The 14,908-nt window shown below is 40.0% G+C and overlaps 1 protein-coding gene across 2 annotated transcripts in view; it reads right to left on the bottom strand.

Moving 5' to 3' along the window:
• Positions 1 to 2,789: 2,789 nt before the first annotated feature.
• LOC110067017 (uncharacterized) overlaps positions 2,790 to 14,908 on the bottom strand; it is a 67,381-nt gene continuing 55,262 nt past the window's right edge. The window contains exon 9 of one of the 2 annotated variants that reach the window (XM_089278769.1): positions 2,790 to 4,991. In XM_089278769.1, the coding sequence (XP_089134895.1) occupies positions 4,953 to 4,991 (39 nt within the window). In that variant the 3' untranslated portion in view covers positions 2,790 to 4,952. Of the gene's footprint in view, positions 4,992 to 11,628; positions 11,728 to 14,908 lie in introns of those variants that run through there. The other variant, XM_020774286.2, reaches the window with a different exon arrangement.

The following is a 14,908-nucleotide window of genomic DNA, read 5'->3' as shown; positions in this document are numbered from 1 at the left end:
AGAGGACAACTCCATCATGGTCCTTCCGGCCGACAAAGGACGCGCCAGCGTAATCCTGGACGCTGACACATACCACGCAAAAATGTCAGCGCTAATTGATTCCGGACCTTACCAGCTGCTCAACAAAGATCCGACAGACCGCTTGACCCGGAAGCTATCTGAGAAGCTACTAACCCTGAAACGGAGTGGACACCTAGCAGAGGCGGTTTATAATAAGATCAGACCCCGACACAAACAACCACCTAGGATCTATGGTTTGCCGAAGATCCACAAGGCCGACACACCGCTTAGGCCAATTGTGTCGTGTGTCAACACCTTTGCATACGACCTGTCTGCTTTCTTGGCTAACGTTTTATCTCCTCTTGCAGGTAACTCGAACTTCACAGTGAAGAACTCAACTGACTTCGCCTCCACCATTGCCAGTGAAGAGATCCAGGACCACGAGATCATGGTGTCTTTCGACGTAGAGTCACTGTTTACCAACGTACCGATCGAGGGCGCCGTACAAGCCGCGCTACAAAAAATGGAGAACGACGCAGGCCTGGCTGACCGCACGACACTTACACCAGCTCAAATCGCGGACCTCTTGAATTTCGTATTAAGATCTACGTACTTCCAGTACAACGGATCGATTTACGAACAACGAGACGGCACAGCCATGGGGAGTCCTGTATCCGCGGTTATTGCTAATCTCTACATGGAGATATTTGAAGAACAAGCAATAGAGTCCGCACCTTGCAAGCCCAAGATCTGGAAACGCTACGTAGATGATACTTTCACCATCCTGGATCGGGATAGAGTTGACGTTTTCCTGCAACACCTGAACAGTCAACAACCATCAATCCGTTTCACCATGGAGATCGAGAACAACAACAAGATCGCCTTTCTCGACACGTCGCCTTACCACCAGTGTCTACAGGAAACCAACACATACTGATCAGTACCTAACGTATGATTCACACCACCCTCAGTCAGTAAAGCGCGGTATTGTAAAGTGTCTGTACGACCGGGCTAAACGTCTCGTCACCAAACCATCAGTAATCGCTGGAGAGAAGAAACATCTGTCATCTGTACTTGTTTCTAACGGATATCCCTCCTCTTTTGTACAGAGGATCACAAAGGCACGATCAACCCCAAGAAGAGAGCCTGTCGCGGAATTTAAATCCACCGCCGTTTTACCTTATGTCCAAGGAGTCTCGGAGTCTCTCCGCCGCTGCCTAGAACAACAAGGCATTCGCACCGTCTTTAAGTCCGACACGACACTTCGGTCACACTTAGTGCGACCAAAGGACACGGTCAACCCGGCTAAACAAGATGGTGTTGTCTACAGGATTCCCTGTGAGAGCGGCAAAGTCTACATCGGAGAAACAGGGAGATCTATGCAGGAGAGGATCAAAGAACATGACAGGGATATACGACTCGCCCGTACCCAGACCTCCGCCGTTTCTGAACACACCCACGAGACCGGCCACTATCCTATCTGGAATGAGGTCAAGTTTATTGATCGAGATCCTCACTGGTACACACGTAGGGTCAAGGAAGCTATTCACATAAGACTTCACCCTAACAACATCAACAGGGACAGTGGAATTGAAATTCCTGAAGCATGGATACCCACGATCAAGAAACACAACAACAGGAGAACGGTACAACAGCGGACCACTGAGGGAACAGCTACTCGCCGGAACAATGGAACAATAGGAGGATCGAAATGCACCAATCACAGCCGACCTTTGTGATATAAATGATACCGTGCAATCAGTCGACCTTATCGCCTGAAGAAGACTAGCAGTAAGCAGTCGAAACGTCGCGATCTACATCTCAAGTGACTACATCGTGAGACAAACGATAATACACTTTATTATCCCCAACTTTGTTGGGTTAAATTTTCTTGTAGAACTATTGATTGCATTCATTAAGGTTTTTGGCGCGTGTGTGAAGCATTCACCATATTTAACTCTCAATTCAGGTTCTGATTGGTGAACTTTGTTTCAGTCGGCCCAGTTCAAGGCGTCGCATTGTAACTCAATGTTGGCGGCGTACGAAATACCATGAACTTCCGAAAGTAACGACCATCGTTATTTTCGGAATTAGCGAGGGCTTTCCACAAATATCACGTGAAATCGCCCGAATATCTTTCCGGAAATTCTCAAAAATTTTTCTAAATATCACCAAAAATTTTCTAACTATCTCGAAAAACCCTCTAAATATCTCATATTTTTGTCGTAAAAATGTACCGATAGAACAAGAAGATTCAGGAGCTTCCATGTTACCAACATCCGCCATTTTTGAAATTTGTTCCTTCAGCGCTTTTAGCGATATGGAATACATTTTTCGAGCGGGAAATCCCTGAACTGGATCGTTTCTGGCATAAAACTGAGTCTCGTTTCAATGGAATAGCGAGGAAAACACAGGGCTAAGCCGAAAAAGCTATGAATATTTCTAAATATCCCTAAATTTCTAGATATGTTAATCTTTTCTGACTATCTCGGAAGATTCCTAATATCCCAAAAATACCTGGATATTTATGGAAAGGCCTAGAATTAGCCGACGTTGGGCCTCGTTACTTTCGAGGAGCAAAAACCGCTGTCATGGTTACATAAAGTTCGGGTAGTAATGAGCTCCGTTTACCAATTTATAAAAAAAACCACATGCTATTACACTTAAAGAAAAAACTGAGAAATACGATATTCGAGTAAAGTTAAACAAAGTAAGTTAAAATAAGTTATGTATCTTTAGTCGTATTGTATGATCCCCCAAAGCATAATCAAAACTATCAATACCAAAAGTAATTTCTATACATTTTTATTTCATTAAACATTTAGGGGAAAGAAACGTTTTAATTATAGGTTTATTACAGTCTACTGAAATTACAAATCTCAGCAAATCTCATGAAACCAAAAAGCAAGGATTTATGCTCTGATAGTAATCAAAAGTATGCGTCCTCATCTGATGAGGACAAAACACCATACGTAAGAGATTTATAATTCACTATAAGTCATCCACTGGTAAAACCTTAAGCCTTCAGAAATTAACGTTTTTAAGGGACACTAAGTTTTTAAGGGACACTATCATGAAAATGACTTTGAAAAGTCAAAACCCAAAAGACATATTTTCATTAATAAGTAAGCAAGTAAACACTTTATTTAGTGAGGGTAACACTAGCTAAAAGCTAATAAACGAGTGGCCCTCAAATAAAATGAATATACAAATATCGAAAAACTACGGCTATATACATGTAAAAGTCTATAAAAATACATATTAACACACTTAAATCAAGCTAAATATATAAAATGATTTAACTTGAGCTGTTCTTTGAAAATCACATTCCATATGAACACTTCTTAAAAGTAGGAAGAGAATCCTTACGTCTAATTTCTAAAGGCAAACTATGCCAAAGTTTGCAAGATCTAAGTAAGCTGGTCTTTCCACTTTCTGTCTCACGTACATACTTACGATAAACTAATTTAAAATTAGCAATCACCTAGCATATCTAGTATTTCTGGTATGAACTTGATTGTTGATGGAAACGTAGGTACAACGGTATATATAGTGATGTTAAAAATTACTATATAAGAGCAAGGAAGAAAATATGGAGTGTTATAAAGGAAATCACATGCAAAAGGTTGTGATGTCCGTTTGAAAAAGTCTGGCACTCTTTTTTTCAATTTTCGTAATGATGCAGGAAAACTCGATTAAAAAACAAGTTTCATTTGCTCTCCCTTTAACGATTCATTTAATATCTTCTTCTTGGTACTCTAGGAACATTTCATGTATGATGCAAGTTACTCAGTTATAATTATTTTAAGCACTCGTTTGATCAGACTGCCGCAATGATGTCCCTTTAATTTACACTGTTTACAGCAAACACACCAAAAAATAAAACAAGCACTTATTTTAGTTCAGAGATATATCTAAAAATAGGTTATGTTAAAAGTCATATATAAGGGATGATATAAAAATTCTACGTACATTTTGTAGATTACCACATGTGAGGCGTGTGTCTATCAGACTTTGCCTGATATAGATACATGATATCATTCCCACTGGTGTTACCATACCTTATAGTGAACACCGTCAATGTCTGGCCAAGACAGGCAATCAGTATACAAAGTTAAAAAACATTGTGGATCAAGTGGGCATGTCAACTTGCCCTGAACTGTCTGCGAGTTGAGTATTAGTTACGTGCGTAAGAGGTGGCTTCCTAAGACTAGAGGAAATCTTCGTCATTGTGTAAGCAAAGGTAATAATAATATTATTATCTTGAAATTCTAACTTCCCTACTCCACGAGATGTCTGCTGTGCTTATGCAAATGTCACTAGTACCAGCAACGTTAAATAGACAGAAGTTTCTGGCGAAATTAATTGTGGATCCGCGACAAGAAACAACAGACCCAGCGAGGCCTAGCGTCCCGTAACAATCGAGAAATATCCAAGCTATACATGCAAAGAGAATGCATTATGTTACAAAACAAGGAGCAAATATCAACAGGAAGTTAACCAATCAGCGTGCTAGACTTCGCTCGCCCATTGTAAAATTTATGTTTACAGTCGCCATAGAGAAGGAAAGTACCGCGAACTTATAGGTCGAGGCAGAGAATATTCCGATTCACGCCAAAAAAAAAAGAAAGTAGATGTCTCTGTACTGAAGTCGTCTATAGGTTGGCATCAGTTGCTGGACTTCAAGTAGCCGCACGGTAAGAAAATGCGTTATGTAGTTTCCTTACAACAAAAAAGCTTTGCCACGTTATTTAGGCCAACTCTGTAATGACGGAGAGCGAAGTAGAGGTCTTCATAAAGTGTAGTCGAATTTGATTCATCTCTCCAGCGAAGTAACATCCGATATGGTTTATCTTTTGCGTTAGCAGCTATTTCGTCGAGCACGTCCTGAGAAATGTTCAGGTAAATTCCCAGCTTGTCCCACTTTTGACCAATCTTCGCTGCCAGCTCATCTAGTTCACGGTCACTAGGTTTGCCTTCCTTAAAAGCAACTGTATGTGAAAGAGAAGACTACAGTTAGCCATTGATGCAACAGTTGTCACATATCAAAGTAATAATAACTTCATCCATCCTCTCAGTGGAACATATAATTTATTCATGACACCTAATACTGCTCAAAGTCATGCATCAAACAAGCTTCAAGGCTCATTACTTTCAAAAAAGTAAAATAAATAAATAAATAAATAAACCTTTATTTACCCTCAGCAGTGTTATAGCGCAAGTGCTAATGGGGTCGAGCAAACAACTGAAACAAATAATTCAAATTGACCATAACATTGTTAAGAACCCTACCTGGCCGGAGGCAAACCAGTTGGCTATTTACAAGCGTGGCCGGGGATTTGAACTCGGGGCTACCGAGAAACAAATCCAGGTAGTGATCAGAGGGGGACTCGAACCCGAACCGCTGGATTGCGAGTCCGACACGCTGGCCACTCGGCCACGCTGCTCCAAAAAATGATCGTTGTTTTTCTTTTGTAAGCAGAAAACGATCACTTTTGAAATAAGTGGCTAGAGACATACTGCTGAACTGCAAATAAAACCTCCACCTCGTCAGGTGCGCCATTTTAATTTCGCCCAGAGAAAGATTCGAGCCTCTGTGTAAAAAGGACATTTTTATTACAGTGGCTTTTAGCGACGCTTTTGATATCTAACCCGCCTTGAACGCCTGTTTTACTGTGGAATAGTAGCTAAGAGTGGAAAACGTCACTAGCTTCTCCTCAGTGCAGACGAGTATAATTGTTCTCTAACAATGGTTTGTCCGATCGAACCCAATTGTCCTTGTAGATTCTTGTAAAACCAATTTCGAGATTATAAACAGCACAGGAAGTAACATGCTCGACCAATGGACCACGTTCGATCTATCAATATTCTAACATGGTTCCGAGGCTTTCGGGTGAAAATTATAAATTTTTAGGTTTCTTTTGTCTTCAGTTCCCAAAGGAGACTTGGATACAAAGGAAACAACACCAAAAACTCAATAGGTCAGCCTTGTGTCGCTTGTCGTATTGTTATGTTCATGCACTGTTAACCCAAACTTCTGTGAATCCTACTGTTTAAAAATCGGGCAATAGTGTCCATGCTAATTGCTCTCAGGTATTTGAAAAATATGGCCAAGGGTTGGGAATGGTCACAATGAAGGATGCGAAGCTAAAAAAATTTTTTTTTCCGAAACAATAAAGTGAAAACTCAACGTACCAAAACCTATGGACGGAGATAATTAGACATGAGTTTGTTATGCTAATTTGATTACCTCAGCGAGGTTTCCAGCAGCTAGGATCTATGAATGAAGCTTATATACCGCATAGAGTTTTCAATGAGTTACATGTATCTTATGGTTACTGTGGCTTTTTTAAGCCATTTTATTATGATGTCAAGTGCACGTTTTGTGTAGACAGTCAATTCATTGCACAAAGTGTAAAAGAAGGGAAGCTGGATTGCTCCACAGAGTTTGCTAGTTTAGTAAATTGATGGACTGATATCAAGTAGCAGTACGCTTTCAGCATTCAAGGCAACAGACAATATCTGAGGTACAGACTTACTGTTTGTGACATATTGAATGAATGAATGAAGGAAGGAAGGAAGGAAGGAAGGAAGGAAGGAAGGAAGGAAGGAAGGAAGGAAGGAAGGAAGGAAGGAAGGAAGGAATGAATGAATGCATGCTTTATTTAACGTGGATATATGCTTTACTAGTTTACAGGTATTCCACCTAACATCTAATGAGAACCTAACAACTAAACAACGCTATTATCACAATTCATCAGGTAAAAATCACAAATTAAATACCGATTAAAACTATTCAAAACTGTTATAAAAATACTACCGCCGCAGTAATACTATTAAAACTAATGTCACAAATTTACTAATCCCCGAAATTTAGCGATCTAATTTTGTTTACCATTTCATTGGTGCCTACTTTTATTCTAATGTCATTTGATAGTTGATTTCATTTCTTGGCTGCAAAATATCTCCATGACTTAAGTCCATATTTAGTAGTGTTAACTTTAGGAAAAGATAAAACATATTCTTGGCGCCTGAGATTGTAATTAACAAATTAATAGAAGCATGTGTTTCTGAGATCGACTCGTGGATGGTGTGCAATAAGCTGAAACTAAACAGAGGAAAGACGGAGCTTTTGATCTTGAGCGCACGACATCGTCCACCCCCATTAATAGACCACGTCGATGTGTCTGGTGAACAGATCGAGCCATCTACTTCTGCAAAGAACATTGGAGTCATCTTTGATGAGTACATGTCACTGGAAAAGCATGTTACTAGTACCTGCAAGGCCTGTTTCTTCCATCTTAGAAACATTAGCAGGATAAGAGTCTGTCTATCTCTAGCAGACACTGAAAAGTTAGTACATGCATTCATCACTTCCAAACTAGATAACGCCAACTCGCTTCTATATGGACTACCAAAATTTTTGATAGATCGTCTACAAAATGTCCAGAATGCTGCGGCTCGCGTTGTTACTAGAACAAGGAAATACGATCATATCAAGCCGGTTTTAAAGCAGCTACACTGGCTTCCAATAAGCCAGCGCATCAACTATAAGATTTTACTTTTAACCTATAAAGCGCTCAACGGCCAGGCCCCTAATTACATTACTGAACTGCTAGAGCCTTATGTACCAAGCAGAAATCTTCGATCCTCCTCCAAAAACCTCTTGAAAGTACCACCTGCCAAGTTAATAGGCTATGGTCATAGGTGTTTCTCTTTTGTAGCACCTAGCCTATGGAACTCTCTTCCGAACAATATAAGAGGGAGCGGTTCGCTATCAGATTTTAAGACTTGTATAAAGATATATCTTTTTAACAAATTTTATAACTAGACTTTTGGTTAGTTAGTTAATTAGTAGATTAGATAGTTTAGCTAGTTAGTTAGTCAGCCACTTAGTTAAGTTAATCAGTTTTTATTTAAAGGTTTTAATGATTCTTAGTTTTACTTTCATTTTACAGCTTAGCTATTTTATTTGTTAGTAATTTTTTATCACTGATGTAAATTCTTAATGTAAATTTTATTTTTAATAACATTTTTACTGTAAAGCGCCATGAGCCATGGATATGGCGCTATATAAATCTATTATTATTATTATTATTATTATTATAATTAAATGAGCGTAAATTAATAAGATTCCTAATTGCCCGTGGTGCTTTGTTCGATATGCTATTATGTACTGTCAATAACATGTCTCGAATTCTTCGAGATTCCATGGAGGGTAGTCTTATCCTGTCCAAGAGATGCTGATAGGATGCATGTTTATCATTAAAGGCATATCTCAACGCCCTTTCGTTGACTTTTTCGATTTTTGTAGTGTTTCTTTTTCCGCAATGGTGCCAAACTTGGTTGCAGTAATAAAAATTTGGTAGTATGAACGAACGATATAACGATTCCTTGGTTTTAAGTGGTAAAATGGTTTTCAGTCTATTAAGGGCGTTTAATTGAGCACTCACTTTGCGGCAAATGCTCGATACTAATCTACTAATTTACTAATCCCCGAAATTTAGCGATCTAATTCTGTTTACTATTTCATTGGTGCCTACTTTTATTCTAATGTCATTTGATAGTTGATTCCATTTCATGGCTGCAAAATATCTCCATGACTTGAGTCCATATTTAGTAGTGTTACCTTTAGGTAAAGATAAAACAGATTCTTGGCGCCTGAAATCGTACTTAAATGAGCGTAAATTGAATTTTATATTTCAAAATATTTTTTCTCCGAGAGCTCTTTTCTACGATCACTCCATATGCTCTGTAACTTTTCACTGAAATTGAATATGGCAAATCGCAGACACGTTTTGTTAGCGCTTTGGGTCAGGAAACTGAGGGACAAATTAGATAGGCGAAAAACAAAATTCGCTTGACTTGTCGCTTTCAAAAGGTGATTCGGACTCTCGAATTCAGAGGTTACAAAATATTCAACAATTCATTTAATTTCAGAATACTTGGTATAGTTTGAGATGCCAGCCGTATAAGCTTTAATATGATATCGGGGTTTATATATCTACAGTTTAAACCTGACTTGCTACACCGCTTGGACGTGACACACTTCTAAAGGTATACGATGACCTTAAGTAGCTGCGATGAAGCGTGAAAAAAAATGGCTTTAAAGGGATTCAAGTCAGTTCAAGCTTGGGGTGGCGGTGGCGGTTTGTTTTGCTTGCCCTGCCGGATTTTCTTCCTTCTGTAATTTTCATTAAGGGGGAGAGGGGGGCGAACACTTGGAAAGTTTGGGATTTCAAAAAATCCAATCAGTCCAGAGGAGAGCCTAAATAATAGCCTAAATATATTGTTAGCCGAGGCCGTTCTCGTGAATCAGATCGATCAAGATAAAGAATCCCATATTCCCCTTCATTTTAATCATCTTCATTCCGATATACAAAGCAACGTTGCTAAAAATGAGCTCGTAGACTACTTGTTCGGCTGAGGAGATGGTTTAACTGAGCTAAGGAGGTTTGTTGGGAATTTGCTTGCCCATACACCTCACAAAAAACGGGCTATCAACGTTGACAGTGTTCGTTTGTGACAAACCAAAAATTCTGAGGTATCAGAAGAAGCTGAAATGAACTGTTCTTCTGAACTTTCTATCAGCCTTCCCAGGGAAGACAGAAGTCTTCGAAGTCGGGAAGCAAACGCGCCATTTTGGGTGCTTTCCATTATGCCAAAGATTCCGGAAATTTTGGTCGGAATATTCAAATGAAAAGGTCTGTTTTGGTTTCTTCCGACCGGAATAATCGAGATCACCGATTGGAATATTCGGGATCATATTCCGACTGAAATTCGCCGTTCCATTTTTGACATACCAGTTCTTTGTCCTAATTAGGGAATTCGGAAAAGGAATAAAATTGGTAAGAGCCATTCCTATTGGTTGGCCCGGTTTAATCGTAAAATGTCGTTAATTTTCCTCTGGTACTCCCCCTGATCTCTGACCGTTAGGTTTGGCAAAATGGAAAGTACCCTTTGTTTCTGAGCGCGCGTAGTCTGGCGTAGCCTACACATCACTTCCTGTGATGCAATATAGGGGCATGCCCCTTACATCCGGTTGAGACGCAAATCAGTTTCTGCTTCCTCTCGAATCGTTTTTTAACTTGGAAACTATTATTTTCCAAGTTGTAGTGGTGAAACGATTTCACTCCTTCACTCCTTCACTTCCTGTTAGACATTTGAAATCCGGGGGGGGGGGGACTCCCATATGAAAAGGTCAGGGATGCTCGTAGGAAAATTTGAATTTATCTCCTAAAGGAGACTAATATGGAAGTTGCTCGAGCTTCATTAGACCCCTAAAAGACACCATTTAAAACGGAGTGGGTTCGATAACTAGCCACTGTTCAAGAAAGGATCCCGCGCGCACTTGTAGGCCCGACTCGCGTACTCGAGAGATCAGCGGAAATCAAGCCTAAAGACAGAAATGAAATGAGAGCGTTTCTTTTAATTATTATTCCTTCGAGTGCACCCTAAAGGATACTTTGACAGCTAAAAATGGTGACGTTTCTTCGTCAACACCCTAAGTGAGACCAGAATCCTTGATTTTTATCCGAGACGATGAGCACCCCCGACCTTTTCATATAGGGGTTCCTCTACGGGTTTCGAACATCCGCCTTTTAAGGCCGTTTTACAGTCGCTTGCACCGTGCCAAGTTAGTTATTCTTTAAATTTCTGACGCAAGTACTCAATATCTTACTGCAGAAATCGTGATCGGATAAGAAGCGGTACTTTCTTTATAATTGTTTCGGTCTCTCAGACGTGTTACATCTCGTGCATTGTCTTACCGTTGCGTTCGTATAGTGTGATCGTCCGGGTGAGTGTAGTTCTGAAAAGAACTGTTGTTGGTGACTGACGTTTCGACAACCTGAGCGGAAGTCATCTTCAGAGTCAAGTGGCTTCTTTAAATTTTAAATCTCTGTTCAATACCGTCCGGCTTCCTGTCATGTTGCTCTCTGAGGTGGATTTCAACTGCCGATCCTTTGTGTTCTTCAATTCGTTGGTGTAGGTGTCGACGAGTACAAAGGTCACGCGTAAAACAATACACCAGGCTTTGCTGATTCACCAGGGGTGGCTTGTCTTCCCTGTGTACACTGGGCTAATAAATATCTGCATCGATTATTGAGAGGTCGAAGCGTCGTGGTTTTTAATCGTTAGTTTTTATTGGAAGATTAAGGAAAGTAAACGCAATTTTACGATGTCTTTTAACATGACAAACGTCACTATGGTAGATCTGTCGGTCCATGTGAAATGACTTGACTCCTGAAATCACCATCCTGACGCTCAACGCACCTTATGGAGGTTATCTACTAACAGCGGGAAAGTGGTACGAAACTAGCTTAAAGTAACCAAAAGCCAAGCAGAAGGGGAAAGGTAGGGGGGGGGGGGGGATCTGATCATTGACTCGCGATAGAGCTCTAAAACTTCAACTAACAAAAGGGCTTACCCCTATCTATGACATTAGTCACTCTGGTTCGCTTAGTAACCTGGGTGGTAGCACTTGAAGCCTTTCTCTTTCTGGTTGAACTCTGTAGGGCTGCAAAAACAAGGCAACAAAATCCTCTTTACTGTGTCTTCTTTAGCCGGAGTGTGACCGCCAATTCCTGCATGCTCGCCCTTCAAAAATGACACACAAGAAAAGATTACCTCTACCTCCCACAGTCACCTCAGGAACTCCGGTGGATGAACATGAAGGCCTTTTCAGTCTGTTTGCACTATGCTTCTCCACAGAAGCATCATTCTGGTCTGTGAAAACAAACAACAAAATTATGTTACTATACGAGTTACTTTCCCCCACTGATCAGACAAGAAGCTCGTATCCTAAAAGTCTGAAGCAGAGTAAGTACACCCCCTTTAAACACCCTGAAAAAGAGACATTTTAAAAATAGCCTCCTCCAGTTCTAAATTCCCTTTCATCATTTGTGTTTCAGGAGGTACTGATTTGTGAGTTCTCGCCCCAAAATCCCTTTAAGGTGGCTCCCTAGAGTGTTTACGAACACCCTCCCTATAGAGCGCAAGTTAGAAAAGGAAACTTAGTTAATTTCTTTTAAAGTTTTCCCTGTAGAGATTTACCAGCGTGGGTGCTTTTAAAATAAGGCTCATTTTTCGGAAGTCAATTTTTGGATTAAGGCCGTTACCATGGCAACATCTCATCTAGTGACAGGCAGATATATTCCTCATTTTGACCTAAACTCTTTAGTATTTATACTTTCCTTCGGTGAAAGTTTTTCATACTTTGCCACATCGCGGAAATGATATTGCCTGACATTTTGAATTGGTAAAACGTCAAAGTTGTTCAGACAATTTTTCCAATACTCTGCAATGTGCTATTCTTCTAAATATTATTTGATTAGCCCTCATAGATTTTAGCAAAAATAGGGTATTTTATAGGAATTGTATTTGGTTACAACTGAGCCAGATTTTAAAAAAAATCACCGAAGGAAACGCGAGAAAATTCACTGTCAGTTTTCCTTTTTGTTTTCATGTTGACGTCATAAAAATCGAAAACACTGACGTTTTCCTTCGTTAGTTTTTATTAGAAGATTAAGGAAAATAAACGCAATTTTATGATGTCTTTTAACATGACAAACGTCACTATGGTAGATCTGTCGGTCCATGTGACATGACTTGACTCATGACATCACCATCCTGACGCGCAACGCACCTGATGGAGATAATCTACCGCTTACTGAAAGTGATTTCGTTGTTTACATGCTGACCCCTAATTAACCCTACGCCATAGTTGCGGTATTGTTATTAAGCCGCGCCCGTGGTCTTGTGCGGTTTCCCTCGTCGACGCATGCCTGGTTGTCATTATATAACCCCGCGCTTGCTCGTGGCCATTCCCAGTCTTGTTCAGTATTATGACATTAAACCTGGAGTTTGTCTTAGTGGTCCCAAAGAGCCCGCAAAAGACGACAGTAACACACTCATTGACCTTGGTGCTTCAAGGAATCTGATTGCTTCGCTATTTCTGACTAATAAGCAAAATTTACCTCCTACCGAGTCAATAATGTGTGATCCAAAAACAAAGTGGCCAGCGTTAATGTAAACTCGCGTTTCGCCAGTGTTTCTATATGGAATGCTAAGAATACAAGATCCTTTACCAGAAAATACAAAGTGAGACATGAAATTTGGGGTGAAAGTTTTCAAAGGATAGAAAAGACTTACCCACGTCCGACTTTCGAGCAGATTTCATCAATCTAAAGAAACCCCAGCCAATTCACTCTTCACCCGGCATTGGCAAAAGCAAATACCGCAGGGTTCATTGGCACAAGCATCAAGTGTTATTCAACCAAGCACCTCCACGTTGTTGTGCAAGAAAACATTCAGTTTCCCCAAAGTGTAGCGAACACTATATAATTTCAGCCTGTTTCAGCTGGTTGATCCTTCGCCAAATGTTCTTTTAATTTTCATTTCAAGTGAAAAAGAAAACTTTAATTGAGCGGTGAATCTGTTTTGCAAGCACAATTTCTGCTTGCAAAACTATGTTTGAAAATTCTGTAAATAAATAGTTTAGCGCATGCTTCGTGCGTTTGCACGTTTTTCAGGCATGAATTGAGGTCAATTAAATCGACTTTTAATGGTTTCCTTTTTGTCTGTTGATGAGATAACTTCGTGTGTATGTGCTAAACAATTATTCGTTTCCATCTCAGTGAATAGCGGCAGAATATCTACCTCGATTTCAAAGAATTATTGTAACTGATTATTCAACGAAAGATGTTCTCCTGACAATTCTTGTTTTTCTTTTCAACCTCTGAGGTACACTTCTCAGCGTCATAGTTTGTTTTTAAGTCAGTAGTCATAGATTTTGTCAGTGTTTTCGGTATAGTTCGAACTCGCACATGGCTCATTTGTTATCTATCCTTGACAGGCCGAATTAATTCATAATAGGACACAACGCGAGGCCTGTGCCTCTAAAGGACGGTGACTGTGTAGAAAACGCACCAGAAGCCGGTGGGCTGCAAAATTGATCGTATATTATTTCAAACATCCTTCAACATTAACGCGTAACGATCCAGCTAAGCGTTTCTCCAGTGGTTTACATACATACTTTATACATACATACTTTATCTGATAACTAGGTTGTTACAGCAGCTGAAAGCCGATGTGGACGTGCTATCTACTAAAGTTTCTACTACAGTTTTCTAAATGCAGTTTCTACAAAAAATGGGTAAGTGGTTACAACTGCCAACAAGCAAACGAAAGTACAAGTACAAATATTTATATTTACCTGACGACGGGATTCTAGGACTTATAAAACTTGACGGACGACACTACATTATAAACGCCGATTATTGTAAACGTTCTCACTAACACGCTTCTCACGCCTTTAAATACGACCACACAGGCCTAAGTACTATACTGCAACCGCTTACTAAAAGTGATTTCCTTGCCTACATACCGACCCCGAATCAGCTCCAATTAGTTCCACCAAAAACAAAACTACTAAATTATGCTGTTTGTGTTTCCTATCACAAAGGTCAAACTCTGAAACAAAGTCCACGCACAAGTAGCACTAAACTTGAAACAAATTAACACCTGGATTCCTGGAATACTTCAAGGAGACATAACTTTCTGATTTCTCGACTTAAAACAGATGAGGCTGTTTTCACTTTCACATGCAGGCCACTTCTATCACTGTCATGATAGAGTTCCTCAAAAACGCTCATCGGCCAGCGACCTCGTGGCATTTTCTCGCCAACGATGAAAATCAAGTCACCAAAACAAAATTACGAAGAATGCTTATCTATTCCTGAGTCGTCTGAAGCGCAGGTAATATCCTCTCACCTACATCTTCCAGAATGAGCTGGCTAAGCTTTGCGTATAGCGCAAGCGCTTGTTGAATGTCTTGCTTCGTGAACACATCCAGCCGAAGACTGAAACTGGTGTTTTTTTTCGAGACGACATCCGACTTTCATGATGC

The sequence above is a fragment of the Orbicella faveolata genome, unplaced genomic scaffold (genome assembly GCF_042242905.1).
Source record: "Orbicella faveolata isolate gen_17 unplaced genomic scaffold, um_ofav_v1 contig_46, whole genome shotgun sequence".
Lineage (NCBI taxonomy): Eukaryota > Metazoa > Cnidaria > Anthozoa > Scleractinia > Merulinidae > Orbicella > Orbicella faveolata.
Note: the sequence above shows the minus strand (reverse complement) of the source record. Positions and strands in the feature narration are given on the sequence as shown.